General features: G+C 44.3%; 2 protein-coding genes across 2 annotated transcripts in view; both read right to left on the reverse strand.

Annotated features, from left to right (window-relative positions):
• The window catches only part of jade2 (jade family PHD finger 2), a gene marked incomplete at its 3' end in the record, with an annotated part of 304,044 nt that overhangs the window by 18,783 nt on the left and 261,869 nt on the right, over nt 1-23,392 (reverse strand). Inside the window, 1 exon segment of the mRNA XM_080749428.1 lies at nt 5,998-6,129. Coding sequence (XP_080605554.1) covers nt 5,998-6,129 — 132 coding nt within the window.
• LOC308304065 (chymotrypsin A-like) lies at nt 15,263-16,057 on the reverse strand (the record flags this gene model as incomplete). Its single annotated transcript, XM_080748624.1, has 1 exon — nt 15,263-16,057. One exon carries the CDS (start codon nt 16,055-16,057, stop codon nt 15,263-15,265), a length of 795 nt encoding a protein of 264 aa, XP_080604750.1.

The following is a 23,392-nucleotide window of genomic DNA, read 5'->3' on the forward strand; positions in this document are numbered from 1 at the left end:
TAAAATAGACGTTTCGACCGTGAGGTCTTCTTCGGTATAGCAGGAAACAGGAAACAATGTCTTTTTTTATACAATTGTGACACTGACAATCATTAGCCCCACCTGGTGTGCTGGAGCACGTATCAGTGTACTGTAGACATGATTTTGAACAAGATTCACACAAATTACAAGATTACATAGTATTGTTTTTGTTTTTTTCTTTTTTTCTTTTTTTATAAAAATACAAAATTAAAAACTTCTCCAAGGAAATCAGATCCTAACTTGATTTCAACCTTCATGTTGGTCAAATCACAGAAATGTACATAGACAGACTATATTCATAGACCCTCTGTTTTACAAAAAGGGCCTGATATCGAAGTCTTCGTTCAAGCCTACAGGTGCCATTGTTTTCAAGTAGTCAATCCACCACACTTCTCTCTTTAAGAGAAGATTATCTATGTCACCTCCCTGTCTTGGATAATGCACTTTTTCAATTCCTAGATATCTTAGAGATGAGACATTGTGCTTTGCCTGTTTAAAGTGTACCGCTACTGGACTTTTCTCGTCCCCATTACGAATAGTGCTCCTGTGTTCCGCAATGCGGGTCTTTAAGGCCCGTGTAGTTTTTCCAACATATGCTTTTCCACAGGGACACTTGAGCATGTAAATAACATGAGTAGTTGAGCAGGTTATTTTTCCTTTTATTTTAACCTGTTGTCCTGTAGTAGGGTGGTAAAAGAAGTTACATTTTTCTGTAAAGTGACACTGGGCACAAGAGCCACAGCGTCTGTTCCCATCAGGTAAATCATCTAAGAAATTATGCATTTTCTTGGGCGGCAAGTCAGACTTCACCACAATGTCTCTAATATTGGGTGCCCTCCTATACACTAGACGGGGGGGTACCTGAAACGATTTATCTAGTGTTGGATCCGAACTCAGCAGATGCCAATGTTTTTTTATAGTTTTTTTTTTAAAGTTTCCAAGAGGTGAGTATTGTGTCACACATAGCACTGTTTGTACTGTATTTTCTTTTTTATTAGTCTGCAAGCACTCATCTTGAGTCTTCAGACTAACTTTCTCAGCTGCTTTGTCTACAATGTCCTGTGTGTACCCTCTGGTTGTAAACATATTTTTCAAAGTCTCTGTCTGTTCCTGAAATGACTTCTCTGTACTGCAGATCCTCCGGATTCTATAGAACTGGCTAATAGGTAAACTGTTTTTTGTATTTAGTATTACTGCACTGTCAGTTATAGCTCAGCACCGAAGACAGGAGGATGTGCGTTATTTTTTCTCTAATTTTTTTTTCTCTAAATCTTAGTGAGAGGGGCACATGGGGACATACATTTTGGTTTGATACAATTCAGTTACTAGGTGCACACCATAATCTCAATTTCATGGACAAAGATCTGATTGGTGTATGCCTGGCCACAAGGGTTTTAATCATTTTCACACAGACATCCTAATATGGGGAAACTAAATATAAAAATTGCATCGGTGCGAAGTGAGCGGTGCAAACACATGACGTGTTTTGGCTAACAGGTGACGTCATGGATAGAACGACTTTTTAAAGTGACAGTACCCCTTTAGGTGACAGTACCCCTTTAGGTGACAGTACCCCTTTAAGAATTTACATTTTTTGCTGCGTTTTCCCGTTGGGCTCTGACCGGACAAAGCCAGATGTAGGAGCTATAGCTCCTGTTCCAGGAGCACCGCTCAAAAGCTCATAAAACACCTACTGTAGATGTGCCCACGCTAGGCCAGTAATACATGTATTTTTGTCAAATCTATCCCAAAATAGGGACTCCAGAGTAGGTAGACAAAGCACTGAAAGTCAGAACCAGACGCGACAGTAAGCAGATGGCTTCTCACACACACACACACACACACACACACACACACACACACACACACACACACACACACACACACACACCACACACACACACACACACACACACACACACACACACACACACACACACACACACACACACACGTGCGCGGTCGCATGCACGCGACAGTACACAGAAGGGCTTGTTTGTCATGGAGACACTGTGTTGACTGATGATTTCCCAGCATCCGTTCAACATCAACACACAAGCCTTTATCCCCTCCGCCATCAGGTGGAGAGACACCGACACAGACACAGAGAGAGAGAGAGAGAGATAAAGGAAGCGAGAAACAAAGAATTAGAGAGAGAGAGAGAGAGAGAGGAGGACAGCAAGAACACAAGAGAAAAAAAGAAGGTATAATTAGAGAAAATGAAAGACGTGAAGAATAAAAGGAGCGTAGGAACAGCGAGGAGGACCGTCCACTGCAGACATATAGAACTACCTGTATGAGGAGAGGACAGGGACGTGCTGGCCATTGGGAAAAGCGGGACAACTCCCGAACGGCCGGTTCATTCCCGGCCTTCGTTCCATTTTGGGGGCTGAGCGGCCAACAAAGTAAATCGTCACTGTCGGGCAGAAACCTCGTATCTCCAAGTTTCAAATGTGTAAATTTTTTCGCAAAGCAAAGCCCTGCTTCATCATACAAGGCCGTCGCACAAAAGTAGTGAAAACAGCAGATCTACAAGCACACAACGCCTCGCGGTGCGAGGCGTTGTGTGCTTGTAGATCGGCTGTTTTCACTAGTTAAAATCATTTTTAAAATGATAAATACAAAACAAACGGTTTTGGACCCGACAAGGTTTCCACCCGACAACGAAATACAACTCATGTAATTGGACCACTGGCTTGTCACTTGTCATGATCTGAAATGTCAAATCTTTGAGTAGCAGCAGCTCTATATAGAGATCTCTCCCTCTATAGCGCGCAATGAGGGCCTCTCCAACTCTTTTACCCGGGCTGAATCAGGGGCCTAGCATGTCCCTGGGAGAGGAGGAGAGGTGGGTGGGAGCTTGAACACAGAAAACAAATACAAACCAGAGAGAGAGAGAGAGAGAGAGAGAGAGAGAGAGAGAGAGAGAGAGAGAGAGAGAGAGAGAGAGAGAACGAGAGAGAGAAAGAGAGAGAGATATGATCAGAACAGGAGGCAGTCGGGCAGAGACGAACGGCTCTCCCCTCCACCTCGCCTCAGCGTCCCTGTGTTTATCCGTTATCAGCGCTGTTTGTGTTTGTATCGATCACGTTCACATCGACAGGAAAACACTGCCGGCCTCGCATCGCTCGCCACTGGGTAAATAAGGAACGCAAGAGACAGTCCTCCCTGTGTGTGTGTGTGCGTGTGTGTGTGTGTGTGTGTGTGTGTGTGTGTGTGTGTGTGTGTGTGTGTGTGTGTGTGTGTGTGTGCATGCGCGCGCCAGGTGACGAGGTGCTAAATGAATGCTAAATGCCCAGATATCCTCATTATGCAGGTAATACAATACGTAGCTTGCCTAACAAATAATGTGAACGCCGCACAAACATACCCAGCCCGCACCAACACGTGGAATTGTCTTATCTGTTTGTGTGTATGTGTGTGTGTGTGTGTGTGTGTGTGTGTGTGTGTGTGTGTGTGTGTGTGTGTGTGTGTGTGCGCGCGCGACTGTGCGTGTGTGTGTGTTAACTGTGTTTGCGTGTCAGCAAAATAACTTGGAAATGGATGGTTGGATTTCTATGAAACTTGGAGAAAAGAATATATATACTGTATAGGCATATATATACTGTATATATATTTTTGCCTTATTGGCATTGACAGTGTAGAAAGACAGGAAATGAGTAGGAGGATGGCATTCAGTAAAATTGTTTCGGCTGGCTGGCCAGGAATACTGTAGAACCCGAGACTGGCTGATCACAGCATTGTGCCCATATGGTATATGTAATCTAACCAGTGGGCCATCGGTCTTTGGTTCTCAAACATTTTTGGCTCAGGGCACCCCTGTAAATAACCTTTTGATCCATGGCACCCCTGGATTATATATTGTTACTTTACAGTAGCTTACATCTATACTATAATTTTGCGAATGTCTGAGTGAGTGAGTGAGTGAGTGAGTGAGTGAGTGAGTGAGTGAGTGTCTGTCTGTCACAGCGTTTCTCCTCAGTGGCTGGAGCAATTGATCTGAAATCGCATCACCATCAGCATATGAACACACCTGACATAACTGTGGAGCCCGTTTGTCACTTTCACAAATCGTATGCTGTATATTAGCATTTTTATGGTGTATCTATATCTATTCTGCATCTAGCATGAGGCATATCTATTCTGCATCTAGCATGAGGCAACATGTTTAACCAGCTGTGTGTGTGTTTGTGTGTGCAGGCAGGGACAGTATCTCTGTAGCCATTAAACGAAACGGGTTTCTTACATTGATGCTCCTACATCATGCAAGCACCAGTTAAAGTTACTTTCCATCCCTCATATACTGTGTGCACAGTGCACATCCCATAACCCACACACTGCACATAATTTTGGAGCTCATATCTTTGAACGGGTAAGGGCTAGTGTATGTCTAATATGTAAATCATTCCCCCTAAAACACAGTATATATCACAAGGAAAACTTGAGAGAAGACACGTCGCGTTGTGACCTTAGAGACTAGTGTTTAGAGTCTAGTGTTTAGAGACTAGTGTACTGTAGGCTGAAGAAGATCGCACCATGAAGTACAGTGCAACTCAGGTCCTTTTTACTAAGTATAATGGTTGAACTGAAATGATATCGATAAAATCCAAATACTATCAAAGTATTCTGAGGCACCCCTGGACTTGCGTCACGGCACCCTAGGGTGCCCCCACTTTGATAAACCCTGGTCAGGTGTAGAGAAGCTGCCTGGGAAACTGAAGGTGTACCCCTTCCCCCGGCTCCAGTCTACATGTCCCCACTTAACCCTTAACTGCTCCCTGTGTCGCACGCTGCACAGTGTCAAACACCGCAAAGGAGTGCAGACCAAATTAAAATGATTCTTATTACTACCTCCCTATTATTTTCTCTTTTATCAGTCCTCCCTCCCACCTCAGTTCTATTAACGGAATCCCTCCCTCCCTTCATCAAGAACACTTAAGTCTTGTCACCTGTGTCTGTCTGTATGTCTGTCTGTCTCTCTCTCTGCTCCATCCATCTCCCTCCCTTACCCCTCCGCTGTCCTACATTTCTTACACACAAATGTGTACGTTCTTTCGTAAAGTGAAGCCCTACTCCATCGTACAAGACTGTCGCACAAGACTAGTGAAAATAGCAGATCTTCAAGCACACAACGCCTCGCGCCGCGTGTGTGTGTGTGTGTGTGTGTGTGCGCGTGCGTGCGTGCGTGCGTGCGTGCGTGCCTCTGGTGATCTATCACATCCAGCCTTGTCCTGTCATGTCAGTGGTGTGAGTTGCAGTCAACTCCTATTAGAAACCTTACAGCTGCTGCTGACACACAGTCTGCACCAATCCATTTACCTGCTAGGTAACAAGAGAGAGGGGTGTGTGTGTGTGTGTGTGTGTGTGTGTGTGTGTGTGTGTGTGTGTGTGTGTGTGTGTGTGTGTGTGCTACAGTGACACGTGCGTGTAAATTTATGTTGACACAAGAAGACACAAGTGTGTGTGGGTCAATGAGGTCATAGATGGAGCTTGTAGATGGACAATTATTTGGCTAATGTTCCCCCCAAACGTGGATTCCAGTGGTTAACACCCATGTAGACCTGCATGCATTGCTGACCTCTATTGCACTGGTTCCCTAACAGTGGGTCGGACCCATTTGTGGGCCACGGACCAGTTTTTATGGGTCACGACTCGAGGACAGATCCCATATTCTTAAATATTTAAATATTTTAAAAAATATATAATAATAATATGAAAAAAGAAGAATGTATACATTTTAAAACAGACAAATTTAAGAAATTCCATGAATAAAAAATAATCATATTTAGAAAATAGCATATTGTGAACATAGGCGATATACAAGCTGGCAATGTGGCACGAAGCGACGCGTTGTGTGCTTGTGCTCTGATATTTTCACTCACATTTCTCTCACATGCACACGCACACACGCAGGCAAGCACATGCACACGCACGCACGCGCACACAAACACACACGCACACACACGCTCACATTACCTAGTTGTTTGAGAAGAGAGACATTCTGGGACTTCCATCTCTCTCTCTTCTTGTCAGGACTGCTCTTTCTTCTCTCCTTCCCTTTCTCCTTCACTCCATTCTGCTTCCCCCTCTCTCCCTTCTGGCTGTTCTCTGCAGAAACACACAACATGTTGTTGTTAGGGACATTCACTGTGTGTGTGTGTGTGTGTGTGTGTGTGTGTGTGTGTGTGTGTGTGTGTGTGTGTGTGTGTGTGTGTGTGTGTGTGTGTGTGTGTGTGTGTGTGTGTGTGAACAACGTTCTGACTATAAACATCACCTGCAGGACAAACAACGTCTGAAGACATGAACAAAGTAGATCAGTGGTCCTCGACCTGTGGGCCGGGGACCACTGGTGGAGCCGCGAGGGTATTGCAAGTGGGCCCCCAAATAATTGATCAACACCACCATGATTTTAACGATAACATAACATTTAATACAGAAATATTGTTGTGATACCGATAGGAACTTGAAGGGATAGGATAGTTCACCTTTTTTCCTATCGATTACTCACCCAATGGAGACTTAAATTCATGGATATTTTTTAGTTTTATGTCACATTCATAAGCAGTGGTTCCCTATGGAGACACAAAGAGTCTCCTCAAATTAATGGCTAATAAAATAATCCATGAATTCAAGTCTCCATGAGGTGAGTAATCGACAGAGGGAGAAAAACATTTTAAACTTGGTTCCATTGATACAAATGAGCATGCTCTGTTTCTGTTTGGCGCAAAGACGTAATATGATAAACGCTTTCAATGATCACAGGACCAACACAATCGATTGATTGATGATTAAAACGAACAGCTGGGAAAATGCAGGCATGCCACCCATCATGGCCACTTTTTAAGTGTTCAGATTTCAAGATTCTCAAGTGGTCCCAGGTCCAGAAAAGCCTGAGAAAAAAATTGATCTAAATGACACAAAGTCAAAACAATTGTTATTCTACCCTCGGTTCACACTCTTTTGTTTTCTCTCTGTTTCCGCCCTCGCTCTTCCGTTTCTCGCTCACTCTGCGAACATGTGTGTATGCGAAGCCCACAAACACTGTTGTTGAGATATTACCAAGCGCACACGTGCGCGCGCGCACACACACACACACACACACACACACACACACAGTGCATGTTTTCAGGTGTTTGAGCACGCTGACACACATGTTGGGTGACACATAACAGAGCCCTGTGGAGGGGCTCCTGCTGAGAGCTATCCCATCATGCTTATAGGAAGCTCATATTCACCACCGCCTGCTGGGAGCCTGGCAGCTACAACACACACACACACACACACACACGCACGCACACACACACACACACACACACACACACACACACACACACACACACACACACACACACACACACACACACACACACACACACACACACACACACACACACACACACACACACACACACACACACACACACACACACACACACACACGTGCGTGCACACACAGTCACACTCCAGTGACTCTCTCCCACACAGTGATAATGTGTGTGCTGCCTCCCTTATTGTTGGGATGTCTTGTTGCAACACGCTCCTGCAGCTTAAACAAACACGCTGAGTGCTGACTGCATGGACCAATGACTCTGCTGTGCTATGCTGCTGGTGCTGGCGTGTGTGTGTGCATTGTGTGTGCGCGCGCTTACGTGCGCGTGTTAGTATTACTATACTTGCGAGGGCCAAACGTAGAGTACAATTTACTGTAAGAAACTGACAAGAAAAAAAGTAGTTTTGTGTCTAAAATTGATTCTTCGGGTTAAGCAGGTTGCACACTGCTGCGTTTTTCCGCTGCGTTTTGGAAATCCAAAATCTGCAAAAAAAAAATTCAGGCCAAGGAGAGAGAGAGAGCAAGGACCCAGTGATCACAGAGGCGAAAATCAAAGAAAAAAACAACAACTCTGGTCCGAAACGGGCGGCAGAGTATAAATGTGATGGACCTTTTTTTATTTTATTTACGCGCTCCGATATTCGGCCTTTAGGATTACGACTGGGAAAAGTTTCGGGTTAGGATTAAACATTTAATGTCTCTGCAAATGTTCAGGTCCTCACAAGAATATGCAAACCTCTGTGTGTGTGTGTGTGTGTGTGTGTGTGTGTGTGTGTGTGTGTGTGTGTGTGTGTGCGTGCGTGCGTGCGTGCGTGCGTGCGTGCGTGCGTGCGTGTGTGAGAGAGAGTAGTGGACTTTGCTAGGACTGTTAGACCCTGACCCACAGAGACCCAACCCGATGGCACCAAATTAACTACTTTCTACCTGGCGTCCCTCCTTCTTTATTTATTTAAATAAAAACAGCAAAGTTAGCAGATCCACAGGCTTGCGATGCGGTGGCTATTTCAGCTATTCGTAGTACAATGAGGTACTGCTGCTATTTATTTTCTTTTTGGGGCGTTTTTGGAGGTGCATGCTGCTGACTCTGTAGCTATGAGTGACATTGCTGCACTGAACAATAACTAGGGGGTGTGTGTGAGTGTGTGTGTGTGTGTGTGTGTGTGTGAGAGTGAGTGTCTATGTGGGCTGTCATAGGTAGCAATAGGCTGTCCTGGTGCTCAGTTTAGCATGGAGGAGCAGGACATGCATGGATGGAAGTGAGAAAAGAGCGGGCAGATTCCACAGCAGGTACTGTCACACTGCTACCACCCATGCACTGAGAGAGAGAGAGAGAGAGAGAGAGAGAGAGTGTGTGTGTGTGTGTGTGTGTGTGTGTGTGTGTGTGTGTGTGTGTGTGTGTGTGTGTGTGTGTGTGTGTGTGTGTGTGTGTGTGTGTGTGTGTGGGTGTGTGTGTGTGTGTGTGTGTGTGTGTGTGTGTGTGTGTGTGCGCGTGCGTGCGTGCGTGCGTGCGTGCGTGTGTGGCTGTGCGCGTGAGTGTAGTACTGCATCAGGGAAAGAAAGAAAGAAAGAAAGAAAGAAAGAAAGACGTATGACTCCAAATTTGGGCAAAGTTTCTCAACCTGTGGGTCGGGACCCCCAGGGGGGTTCCCCAAATTATTTTGAGGGGTCCCCAGATTATTAACTTAGTGTGCAAGCATTTCTTCCCTCACTCAACAGTAAACAAACAAACATAAAGTTTAAGTGCATAGAGGGTATCTGCACATTTCTAAAGTGACAATTTAAGGACTTTTAACTCATACAGTGCCATCCGGCCACAAGGGGCGCTAGAGTGCCAGACATTTCTCCATAGACCTTCTTTATAGCTTTCGTCGACCCTCTCCCAACTGGCTTGTGTTTTCACTCCAGTCAATGCTATGGGTGACTAGAGGAGGAAGCTAGCTGACACGTAGCCAAAATGCTAACCCATTTAGAAGCCCGATCTAAAGCTATTTCAGCCGCAAAAAACTTTCTCTTTGGGTCTGGGAACACAATCCGGAGAAAATCCTGTCTAAAGATGTGATTTATTATTGGAGTGGGCGGCGCAATGCGGCCGTTAGCGCGAATACGGCCTGTGGATGGCCGAGTCTAAGTCCCGGGCATGGATGGACGTCTAGACCGGGGCTTCGTTGAGGCCTCCGATTAAATAATTCATTTTATTAAATATCCCGGACATGTTCGGGATAGGCACCCTGGAATACGTCCCGTTACCGGTACCGGTACAGAGTTTTTTTTTGGGGGGCTCTAAACTTTATTTTAAACCATTTTCAATGGAATAAATCGTCGGAGCATCTAGCGTCTCTCGTTGGTGAGCGCTGGGCGAGCCGGGACCACCCACGTTGCTCCAAGCAGCTCGGGGTAAGTAAAATAGCAAATAAAAAATTGTTTTTGATCCCGAATATCCCGAACATGTTCGGGATATTACAGGTATTATTTACAGGTATTAAAAGGGTCTTAACCCTTTAAGGGTTAAGACCCTTTTAATACCTGTAAAATGAAAAATTCAACATTGGCCAAATTGTCAAATATTAGAGGCAGAAATTGTGAAAATAGCTGATCTACATGCTCACAACGCCTCGCTTCGTGAGGCGTTGTGAGCAACGCCTCGTGAGCAACGAGGCGTTGCGAGGCATTGTGAGCATGTAGATCAGCTATTTTCACAATAGAACCGTGTTAAACAAAATGTAATGCCTCAACTCTTTGTGCTCGTCAGGGTGGGGGGGGGGGGGGTCCCCAGTTAACTTAACAGTTCAAATATAAAACATGAAAGAAAATTGTCCTAGTGGCAGGCAGCGTGTACAAACAAAACACATTTGAAAGGTCCACAACAAACTGCTGAATGGTCCAGTAGATTAGCTCCAGACAATCACACAGACGGACAGATCCTCTTATACAGTAGATCGGTTTTTCATTTCAAGACCCATTATTTATTTGCCATTTGAGCCACAGTTATTGTTGGATTTTGTCCACAATTCCATGCTGTATTGATGTGGGATAGGAGAGGTAAACAGGCAAACGTTGATAAAAAAAAAGATTTCTAAATTCTCTAATTGTGTAGACTTCTTGAAAATTGACTAATGCAGATATATAACTACCCCTAAGGACCCGTACTCTCAAGAGCTAAAGATCCTTTTGGTTACCAACTCTCCATCATTTAGCTGGGGACTACCTGGAAGCCCCTCAAGGACCACTGGTGGTCCCCGGACCACTGGTTGAAAACCACAGCAGTAGATTGCTACGCTCCTGCAGAGACGTGCCATAAAAAACGAAACAAAAATCCAAGATATTATAACTTAAATTCTTGTAATAAATGATTATTGCATATAATAATAGTAAACACAATAATAGCCCAGGGGTTTATTCATTCTTCAAATTAGGTGGAATTGACCCTGGTGAAAGTGAGAAGACAATGGGAGAGGAGAACCAATCACATTTGGAAGCGGTGAATTCATTTCCATTAACTGGGATAATTTATTTTGTGTTGCAGTAGTTGTGATGAGGTTGTGGCTGAGTGAAGTGATTAGAAAATGCAGGGAGGTAATTTGCATGCTTTGCCGCCTCGGTGGGCGAAGGTGGACAGTTTAAAACCCCTAAATACTTCATCAAACTATGAATGGTGAAAATATCTGATGATCTACATTCTAAAGGCACAACTATAGCGACTGAATTCATCAATAAAGATCAATAAAGGTCTTATCTTACAGCTTGTAGCTTGCATCGTGATCTGGCATGTGGTGTGCGACTGTAGATCTGTTATTTGAGCTAAAATGAATATGTATTTTTTTCCTTTTTTCCCCCCATTTTTCTTTCTGCCTATAATGACATGGCCAAAAGCCAGGCTGAAAGCAGTTAGCCTAGAGTGGCGAGTTTCCCATCGTCTCGGGCCCAAAGGTCTGCATAGTGGAGTTCATAGGATTTGATTAGCGCTAGTAGTGTAGCTAGGTCTATTATCAGAGGGCTTGTATAAGTGAGTACAGGTACACGTGGAAGTCAATATATTTCATGGCCGTTTGCAGAGATGTGGGTTAATAGCAGTTAAAGGGGTCCACAGTGAGCGCACACAGAAAGACATACCACGAGGTACTGACTTCCCTTTGGCTAATCTAATCTTCACATGCTCCCCGACGGACAGAGTGTTCAACCTGTTCCCACCACCTCTCTGCTCGTTTGATCGCTTTTTTCCCATGAATTCTTTACGACAGGAAAGCGGTCCTTGAATTCACATGATCTTCCAGGGACGGCAATAACCTCTGCATGAATCCAGCGTTTGAAAAAATACTCCTTTTTCACTGTTCAATTGGTTCGTTTTCCTACTTGCAGGGGTGTCATACCAAATTCTGGGCCCTGGGTACAAGGATTCAATTATTTTGTGTGCTTTAACTATTGAAAAATAGCAGATATACAAGCTCAGCTTGTGAGCTTGTGGATCTGCTATTTTTGAAACATCGTGAAAACTTGTGCAAGTCTTTGAATATTTCAAATCCTTCTATGTTTTTTGGAAAAAAACTATGTTTCTATGTCAGTGTTGCTCAAACTTTTTTCATGTGAAGGACCCCCAAAATGATATGTATTTGGCCACGGACCCCGATCTCCAGGGTCCCCACCAGAAGCAAAATTTGAGTTACAAATGTTCGCTTAAAAAATAGATATATTAAAAGATTTGCACGCATTTTTACGACTTTTAAGAAATAGCAGATCTACAAGCTTAAAGCGCGGCACTCGGTGCCACGCTGTGAGCTTGTATATCTGCTATTTTTCAATAGTTAAAGCATAGAATAATTAAGGCCCCTCCACCTTGGGCCCTAACTCAGTCCCACTCCCCCCCCCCCCCCATTGTGACGCCCCTGCCTACTAGCCTATTGCTTGTCTCTCTTGCTACGCTGTTGCCTCCCCCGTCTTTGTCCCTGCAACATTTTCAACCCCCCCCCCCCCCCCCCCCTTCACACTCCCAGCCCACCCCTCGTTTGGAAGGTGCAACAGCGCCGGGGGAATTTGTCTTTTTGAAGCCAGTGATTAATTTCCCCTCTTTCTGGGTGCACTGAACTGCTGTGCATCTGTGTGTGTGTGTGTGTGTGTGTGTGTGTGTGTGTGTGTGTGTGTGTGTGTGTGTGTGTGTGTGTGTGTGTGCACGCTCGCGTGTGTGAATGTGCATGTACATTGTACGTACATTGCGTGTGCAGACTCTGCGTGCACGTGTACAGTGTATGTTTACGTGTGTGTGTGTGTGTGTGTGTGTGTGTGTGTGTGTGTGTGTGTGTGTGTGTGTGTGTGTGTGTGTGTGTGTGTGTACTTGTCTTGTATAACTATTCTTGTGAAGGCCAAAGTCCCAACAAGTAAAAGTGGTCAAAGTTAGGCTCACTATGAGTAAAAGATACAGGTTGGGCTTAGGGTTGGGATCAAGGGAAATGAAGACACTTCCGGGTTCCCATTGAATGTGCTGTTCCTATTAAAGGCCCAGCAGATGTTGCTATTCACCTTCTACTGGTGTCAAGACATTTGTTTCTCGTAGCCTCCCAGTTTTAGTGACACGCACCTGGGCCATATGTCAAGTCGACCAGCTTCATCGGGACTCGTTTGTATATAGATACACTATATAATTTCAAAATGACGTAATCTATCAGTCAAGTTCTCCTCAAAATGACGTAATCTATCAGTCAAGTTCTCCTCGACAGTACAAAGGCAGGGCCCTTAGCCAATGAGGTGCAGCCAAAGGGTAGATCTTTGCGCCCATACATGGTGTTACATGCGAGCCCACACAGTTTTGGGAACAGTATTTCTAGTTAGGGTTAGTTATTATATCTAGTGTTGGTTGCCCAACAGGGCAACCAACACATTATAGTCCCGGGGAAACTTTATCTATATAGGGTAACTTTTCCGGAAACTTTATTGATTACTAGGGTAATTTAGGGGAATCAATAGGGAATCAATAGGGAATCAATTGGTCGAGCTTCACATGACAGTTAACTTACTGTAGAATGTAGTCAGCAACCGTCAGCAACCACACTCGCAATTTCCAATTGCATCTTTCTAATTTGTGTGGTTGCCTGTGCGAAATGAGCACTTTGCATAGTATCGAACACAACACACGTGCATATCTCCTTGTATGGGCCATTCTGTCCGTGGCGTTAGTTATCTGTGCTCATGCGGACATTCATAGGGACATATGGACCCACACACAAAGCCAAACTTAGGTGCGGTTCGTACCGCTCAAAAAAAATCTTAAAAAAAATTCAGGAACACAGTCAAAATGTATTATTCGCTCTAAACTCTGACAAGTGAGTCTTCTTCTGTCACATGCCATTGTTTCACCTCCACAGCGCCCCTTGAGGCACCTAACTACCATTACAAGTATAATACTCGGGTATGAAACAACATTGCTAATGTGAATGCTGGGCCAGTGGGGGTTACAGCAATCTCATTCGGGAATGTTCAAAGCATTTGGAGGCAAACCCTCCAAATGATTTTGTATATCATCAGATGGCCAACTCAGTGTCCTGCACCAGGCCATCGTCTCTGGTCCAAAGTGGAAAAGACCAGCTTCTGAGGGTGGGCTGTATAGGGAGCAGCCGGTGATTATGTGCTCGGCAGTCTGTTCAGGCTCGCCACACTCGCATGCCACACTAGCTGTCCGCTAGGCCCAACCTCTTCATAGAAAACTTGAACTTGAACTGCCCGACTCCAGTGCGCAGACGGTTTAGCGAGGTCCATAGATGGTGTGGCATATCTTCTCCTTTTACACCACCATCTGGGTCCTGGATGTATCACTGGATACGGGAGGGCCAAGCCGTTTCCCATGATCGTTTCCAGGATGCTGCCAGCCAGGCGTCCCTGGACAAGTCCTCAAGGATAGACTGTAGCATTTCTTGTGCTGCCTTGTTGTAGGGATGACGAGACTTGAGCCTGCCTGGTGGTGTTGTTGTGGCTTTGTGCAGGATGTGCCAGTCGTACTTCTGGGCTTTTCTTGCCAGGGCAAGGTTAGCCGCATCCCGTCGGAGACTGGCTGGGGCGATTCCAGCCAGGACTGGCAGGTAGGACACAGGGGTGGGTTTCAGACAACCATTTACTGTCGGGAGGGTGCTGTTGATGACAGTATCTATATATACTTTGTTGACATGGGGACTTCTGCTCCAGACAGGGGTGCAGTATTCTGCTACGGGCAGACAAATTCCCCCGGCGCTGTTGCACCAGGGCTTGCGTGAATATGCGTAGGGTCTGGGGGGAAGCTCCCCAAGTCGAAGGGTTAGGGTTAGGTGTTGTTTTGGCCTTCACTTCATCCATATGTTGCTTGTAGGAGAGTGTCCGGTCCAAGAGGTACTTGGGGGCTTTCTGGAACCCCAGGTGGTACACCTCTGTGAAATCAAATCACCCTACTAATTTGGCAGGGACGGGTGGGGGGACATGTATTTTTTTATTGTGTAATTGTTTTGTTAATTTCTGATTATAGTTTTGTACAGTGTTACTTTTTTATGATTGAGATTCTTAACACACTCGGTGCCCACGATGAAACCAAGAGTCCCTAAGTGCCCCAAATTGATTGATTTTACCTTATTTCGGAGGCTCATAGTAAAAGTAATCTGAGTCGATGTAATCCGAGTGTGTTCTGTTTTTTTTTTGCGAAAGTATTTCTTTCACTCAGAACAAAAAAATAACAACCACGGCCATCAATGCTTTTGTAACAGCCGGCAGAGAAGGGCTTGTTTTAAACATGTTAGATTAGGAGATAAATGCACTTTTGTGAAGCTCATAACACTGGCCTCTATGAGGGAACCGTACTTCCTGGTCACGTGATCTCCCGTTGCATTTGGGGAATTGGAGTGTTTCTCTTCAGCCGCGGCGCAGATCGCGTGGTGCCACCAGTGAGACAAATCTTCAGGTTTAGTTGGTAGCAATTGTGTGATTCATCCAGGCACTCAGCTCGGTGACGCGGGCGTACACACCAGGCATGTGGACATTGCAATTCCCACTGCCCCAGGAGACAATACCAACCAGAGTCCATATTCCTTCCTTCTCACAGACGAGAGGGCCGCCAGAGTCATCGAAGCAGGAAGAGACACCAGAGGCTCCGGCACAAACCATCTGGTCACTGATCCTCCTGTCGCCCCAGTACTTCTTGCACTGCTCATTGGTGAGGAGGGGGAGAGCAGCTTGCTGGAGCAGGGCAGGGCGGGTATAGTTAACAGTGTCGGTCACGCCCCACCCAGACGTCAAGCACGTCATTCCACCCGGGAAGTTGTCACTAGTCTCAGCCACACAAACAGGACTCACATGCATGCCCAACTCGGCAGGGCGGGCTAGCTTTATAAGCTGGATGTCATTGTTCATATACTCCACTATACCATAGTGGGGATGCTTAAAGGCCTTTCCGACTTCGATGACCTGGATGTCCTCCTTGTTGGAGGAGAGGTTGTGCTCGCCCAGGACCACACGGGTAAAGCTCCCGACAGGGCAGTGTGCAGCGGTCACTGCCCAGTTCTCATTGACCAACGATCCGCCACAGTAGTGGTTGCCATCATACTGCAGGGACAACTGCCATGGCCAAGAATGAGCCAGTGCGACCTCACCGTTGACAATGCGGTTGTATCCAGTTATGACTGGAGTTATGGCAGGTGAGCCGCAGCCTGAAGCAACAGCAAGAGCGGCTAGCAATGAGAAAATCCTCAGGAAATCCATGGTAACCAACTTGACTCTCGCAGGCGGACTGTTGAGTCCTTTATTATACTAGAACTATACAATACAACTCAAAGGAAAGCCTTAAGCCTAGGAACTGGACGATGATCTCGAAGGTTCTAGTCTTACTTAGTTAAGGTTACCGCTGATTTGCATCTGGCCTCATTGTGTGACTTGCAGCCCTTTATATAACTCGCTACGTGGCCCTCACGCCTACGTCACACCACCAATCTGACTGTATTTGGAGAACTCTGTATCTGTCAGTCCTTATATAGTATATGCACACATTGGGCATGCCCCCTTTTGTGCCCATATGGAGAGCGTCCCTCTTTTGGCTCATACAGTTTTATTTTTTGTTATCAGAATTCGCATATTCACTGCGGTGTGTGTTGATCAATGTCACATGTACATTTAAACTATCTCACCGTCATATGTATGCTTGGGGCACACACACACATATCAAGTTATTATTATTATTGAGTGAAGACCCGCCCCCCAGCCAATAGCATTAATTTGATTAATTTTCCGTTTTCATTCCTGGAACAGATATAGAAAGATGGAGGATTTGCAAGGAGGATTTTGGTCTGTAGAAACCAATGGCTTCGCATTGGCCATTTCTTTTATACGGTCTATGGTTGGGATTTGACGTTTAGATGTTGGGTTTAGGCGTTAGGATTAGAGTTGTTATGACTGATTTATATAGTGAAAATAGCTGAAGCTACAGGCTCACAACGGATCACCGCAGCTTGAAGATCAGCTATTTTCGGCTTGTAAAAATGTCAGAGTGGCATTCATAAATTTCACCTTCCTAAAACATTAATGTCCTCACAAGTATACAAACGTGCGTGCGTGTGTGCGTTTGCACAGAGACACAGTGTTCCATTTCTTACCTGAGCTCGTTAGTGCAATGTGAGAAAGAGCCAGCCCCCCCCCACCCCATCTCCCCTCCACCTTCATCTTTCTCTCTCTCTCTCTCCTCTTTCTCGCTCGCACGCACGCACGCACACGCGCACGCACACACACACACGCACACGCACACGCACACACACACACACACACACACACACACACACACACACACACACACACACACACACACACACACACACACAGAGCAGATCAGAGAGGCCAGCACTAACCACTGTCAGCTTGTCACAGTTCAGTTGGAGCCGGAATGTAAATGCAGAGTACTCCCTGCATAGCAATACTGTGTGTGTGTGTGTGTGTGTGTGTGTGTGTGTGTGTGTGTGTGTGTGTGTGTCTCTGTGTGTGTGTGTGTGTGTGTGTGTGTGTGTGTGTGTGTGTGTGTGTGTGTGTGTGTTTGTGTGTGTGTGTGTGTGCTCACGCTTGCGGGTGTGAGTGTGCGTGTACACATGACACTGTGACTCTTTGTGTTTATGTGTGTGTGTGTGTGTATGTATGTGTGTGTGTGTGTGTGTGTGTGTGTGTGTGTGTGTGTGTGTGTGTGTATATATATATATATATAATATATACATACATGTGTGTATGTTTGTCATTCCTGTGCATGTGTATTATTTATCTTTTAACGCTAAACACCACCACCTGCATAATGATGCTGTAATTCTCAGCCCTGAATGATACGTGAGTGTGTGTGTGTGTGCGTACCAGGTGATGTGCATGGATGCGTGCGTGTGTGTGTGTGTATACTGTATGTGTGTGTATAGTTCAAAGACAAATGGGTACTAACACTATAACTCTGTGTATGTGTCTGTGTGCGTGTGCATATTAACCCTCAAATACCTGGAACGTGCCAGAGTCGCGTTAGATTTTAACCACTATAACCATTTTTTATGATTTAACTATTGAAAAATAGCAGATATACAAGCTCACAGCGCGGCACCGAGTGCCGCGCTGCGAGCTTGTAGATCTGCTATTTTTTGAAAAAGTCGTGAAAATTTGTGCAAATCTTTGAATTTATGTATTTTTAAAGCGAACGTTTGTAACTCAAATTTTGCTTCTGGGGGGTGCCTGGAACTAAATATTTTGAGATGGGGGTCTGTGGCCAAATACATATCATTTTGGGGGTGAACCCTAACCCTTCACATGAAAAAGTTTGAGAATCACTGACATGGTAGTCTCTCAAGAACAGACTAGCTGAGCTCCAGTTGAAGTGAAAAGGACCTTTTCTTTGATGATGGCTGGCCAGATTGCAGACATTTTCAAAAAACCTTAGAAGGATTCAAAAGACACTTATAGAATCGGGTCAAAATTCAAATGTTCACGTTTTTTTTCTTTCTTCAAAAATAGCAGATCTACAAGCTCGCAGCGCGGCACTCGGTGCCGCGCTGTGAGCTTGTATATCTGCTATTTTTCAATAGTTAAAGCATAAAATAATAACACGCAATAATGCATACCCGTTCTGAATGGCTTAAAGACAAAATAATGCCGACCCTCAATCTGCTCACAGCCGAAGAGGGCCAACACTCAGCACCGCAGAACCGCAGCGCTGCGAGGAGGACATGAATCACACGGACAAACACACAATAGTCCTCCGTTCGTCCGAGTGCCTGCAACTTTAATAAGCCGCCGAGCAGGGGTGAGAGAGTTGAATATTACATCAAACGGGATTAGAGCGGTGCCGTGCGACTTCAAAGAGAGGTTATTGTGCTATTTCAAAGCAACGTTAAACTTTGGTAGAGTATAGGGTTGTGTAGTGTTGTAGTAAACAACATGAATAATAATGTAGTTCCTTGACGATATTATTTTGGCACGGCCCCAGGGGGTCCCGAACTAAAATTAGTTAAAGGGATATTTCACTTTCAAAAAACCTTTTGGTAATTGTATCATCTAATCAGGCTTTTATGAACACCCTGAACAGTTTTTAATTAGCTTGATTGAATATTTAGATATTTGATGTAAATGTTGCCAGGCCCTCCAGGCCCAGGGTCTCTCCCCACTCACACCCATTGTAGCTTCAAGCTCCATTTTAACCATGATAGATTCATTAAAAACACCCATTATTTTTTCTGGTGACTCATACTACCCTCCTAATATGTGAGCAGGCCGTGTTTTTTCGATAACTTCTTTCATTTACTTTTAATTTAAAAAAAAATTGTATTTCATTTTTTCCATTTTCCCAAATAATTATTAAAACTAAATGAAAAAAGTTATGGAAAAAAACACGGCCTGCTCACGTATTAAGATGGTAGTATGAGTCACCAGAAAAAATAATGGGTGTTTTTAATGAATCTATCATGGATAAAATGAAGTTCGAAGTTACAATGGATGTGTATGTGGAGAGAGACCCTTCCACTGCTCCCTGTTGAAAGTGGATTAATCACTTTATCCATTTATACGTTGGGCTATTCAAAAGTAGCAGTTGTACCTGCTCGTACCTCTGTCATCTGCTATTTTTGAAAACTCCTAAATATTGGTGAGCTATCTTTATCGTCCAAAAGAGTCTCCCAACTGAGTTACATTGCACTACTATAAGTTTTAATCTACGATGCCATCATTGGACATAATCTTGCCATACAACCCAAACCGCCACCCCAGTTTGATTGTGCTTTAAAGGAATAGTTCCACCAATAGGTTCCAGCCTTCCAGGTAGGGTTTTCCGATTAATCGATTTTTAATCGAAATCCGTTTTTTTTCCTTTGGACGATTTTAAAAATGAGAAATCGTCAAATCGATTTTCACTTTAATTAGGGCAATTCTTAGTCATTGGAGCCTTGCACGGGGCAAAAAGTAGGCTACACAGCCCGTCCTCCTAAAGCAGGACGACAAGGTCCGACACCAAATTAATACTAATTTCTCTCTGATGTGTCATTTCTTTGATGCACGTTTAGCGCACGTCAGACTGGGCAGAGCTCACCACAGCACTGCGCTCACTTGCACTGGTACAGGCAGCAAACAGAACAAATGTTGCTGAGCTGGTAAACTTACTTGTTGTTGTAGTTTGAAAGAAGCTTATTACTGTAGTCCTACTGTCCCTGTCACTGTGTTAATTTTGCGTCGGTAAGAGAAGCGCTTCGCCTCCGTTTACAATCAATCAACATCTCCGTGCATGGGCGGTGCAGGGGCGGCCTTAGCTATTTTTTCACCCGTTTCACCAGCCTCCAAGAGCTGGCCTGTTTTGGCTGTTTGTCACTCACTATTGATAATGAAACACTAAGGACTCTAAGTTAACTTCTGTATGTGATTGTTGCGCAACTAGAGTTATTATTATTACCCTTATTATTATTATTGTTTTATTACATTTTGCTAGTTGGCTATATATATAAAAAAAAACAATAATAAAGAAAAAAACATTTCCTTGCATTTTTTAAATGAAAACAACATAGTTGAAACAATGTATTATTCTTTTACAAAAAAAAAATCGAAATCGGAATCGAAAATCGACTTTTCTGAGAAATAAATCGAGATTTTATTTTTAGGCCACATCGAACAACCCTACTTCCAGGCAATAATTTGAATTAAATTTAACCCCATTGATACCGGATGGAGAAACAAATGCATTTGTGTCACCAATCAATGGGGTGAGTAATCAATAGAAAAAAAGTCATTTTGGGTTTGAACTACATTATTCCTTTAAGGACCAAAATGTCAGAACATTGTATGCGTACGACTTTATTTCTGAATGATGCATAGTTAATTTAAAGCGATAAAGAGGGGATTACGGTATTTGGTGAGTCGATGTCTTCCTCTTGAATGCCGTTTCATTTCATGCTGTCGGGCAGAAACCTGGTATCTCCATATTTCAACTTGTTACGATATGTGTTTTTATAAATTACTGCCATACTTGGTTCAAGAGTGATTAAGTGTGCCTGTGGGTTTCATAAATATTGAACCAATGAATATTATTAACAAGAGCTGTGACTAAGTAATAACCACATTGGATCCATTGGAACAAAGATTTCTCCCCCCACATTTCCTGAAAAGTAAAGATATATCTATCTATCATTTTGGGGCATTAGATACACTGCCCTGTCTAAATGGGATTGTTATCAACACAATACAAATGATGTGCTGTAAAACTGTCACCGTTAGAAAAGTTGAATCAGATAAAAGTCCTACAGGAAGGAACATATTGTGGTTTATGGGCATTATCACTTCCTTGTAGCAAACTTTTGGAACTACCTGCCAAGCCATAGTTCACCTCTCTGACAGAGCAGGGGGCGTCAATTCTCACATAAGGGCTTTTCAGACGGGGGAGCAACACACCGCCTGGGTTCTCGCTTGGATCAGCGGAATCACACTGCGTTTCTTCTCAGGCAATCACTAAATAAACGGCAGGTAATCTATGCCTGGTAACCATGGACCAGTGGTGGAAAGCAACTAAGTACTGTTCTTTTGAGGTTTTTGTACTTTATTTGAGTATTTCCAATTTCCAATACTTTTACTTGTACTCCACTACATCTCGGATCCAACTTTGTAATTCTACTCCACAACATTTATTTGAAAACCTTCGTTTCAAGTTACTAATTGCGTAAATTTTCTGAAATTAATGATTAATCAAAATTAATCAGTAAAGGTCACAGCCCTAGTAAAATGATGATGTTTTAGTCATCTTGTCCCTGCTGTTCTAGTGCAAACTAGGGGATGAAATCACATATCGAGGCTTTGCTTTTATGGAAGATGCTTCTGAACATAAAATGTGTTAGTTTGACCGCTTCAAATGCTCTAATCTTAAATAATAACCGAATAGAGTCTATCTACAAGCTCTCAATGCGTCGTAGATAGACAATTGTTGAGGCGCAGCATGCTTCCACAGAAGACATGCTCGCTTCTATGGAATCCAAATGTCTGAAATCTGTCGTGGCGACGGAGAACTTTAATCCAGGAGTATGGAGGAAACCCAGCAGGTGACATGCAGTACCCTACTGCAGTGGTTCTCAACCTTTTCAGGCCGCGACCCCCAAAATAATCATATTTTTGAACTGGGGACCCCCCCCCACCCTGACGAGCACTAAAGTTGAGGCATTACATTTTGTATAACACGCACGGTTCTATTGTGAAAATAGCCGATATACATGCTCACAACGCCTCGCAACCCGAGGCGTTGTGAGCATGTAGATCATTTTCACAATTTCTGCCTCTAATATTTGACAATTTGGCCAATGTTTAATTTGTCATTTTAGAGGTATAAAAAAGTCCTTAAATTGTCACTTTAGAAACGTGTAGATACTCTCTATGCACTTAAACTGTATTATGGTTTGTTTACTGTTCAGTGAGAAAACAACGTTGCACATTAAGTTAATCATCTGGGGACCCCCCAAAATAATTTGGGGACCCCTCTGGGGGTCCCGACCCACATGTTGAGAACCACTGTCCTACTGTACTATATACCGTGTGTTTCATGTGGGTTCTTTGTGTGCGTGTGTAGATCCATAGGGGATGTACTGTATGCTCGCCTGTCTGACCCGCTCGCTTACACGCGGCGAGCGGTCCACAATGCATGACGAGACAAGCCCGGACATGACAGACAGCCAGATAAACATGACAGACAGACGGCAGAACATGACAGAGAGACAGGCCGGGCCTGACAGGGAGGGCGGTAAACACGCCACGCAGACAGACAGACAGACAGACAGACAGACAGACAGACAGACAGGCTAGAGGTAGACAGATCGTCACTGACGACCGGAAACCTTGTACGTCCAAAACCACTACTTTTCAGGAAATGGAGAAAAAAAATCACACCTGTGTGAACTGAGCGGTTGTTTACCCACCTCATAGATCATGTGTACCGATTTTTGTGACATTTGAAGAAAATATGTAGGAAAAGGAGCAAAAAGTGTGTTTTGGAGAAAATTCAAGATGGCGGAAAATCTATCCTGGCACAAATGGGCGTGGCCTATATGGAGAGATGCGTCTTGACCCAAGGAATCCAGGGAAAAAAGAATTTTAATTTTCCGATCTACGGTTCAAGAGTTACGGGGCAAAACGCAAAGTGGGCCGTTATAGCGCCACCATGAGGCCGAGTGATGTAATTATTTTTGGATTCATTCTTAAAATCATTATGAATCTCCTCTCCGAGGTTTGAAACTGTAGCTCCTATGGTTTACGAGAGAAAAATACTTGAAAGTGATTTCTTGCATTGTCCCATTATAAGTCAATGGGGACAATTAAGTGTCGTTTTTTGCCGATTACGTCGGCATGGTAAGGCGGATCGGAACGAAAGGTAATAGCACACCATTCCCGGCCGAGCCGCAGTGGCGTAAATGGTGCGGCACTAGTTACGCGCCGAAGTTTAGGCTACATACAGACAGACACGGACGGACGGAGACCCACACACACGGCCACGTATAGGAGCGTTGTGACCACCGCTCAAAAAGTGCTCCAATGGATCCAATGTAGTCAGAATTTCTTTGTTAA

Source organism: Nannobrachium achirus, assembly GCF_963921795.1.
Source record: "Nannobrachium achirus genome assembly, chromosome: 19".
NCBI lineage: Eukaryota > Metazoa > Chordata > Actinopteri > Myctophiformes > Myctophidae > Nannobrachium > Nannobrachium achirus.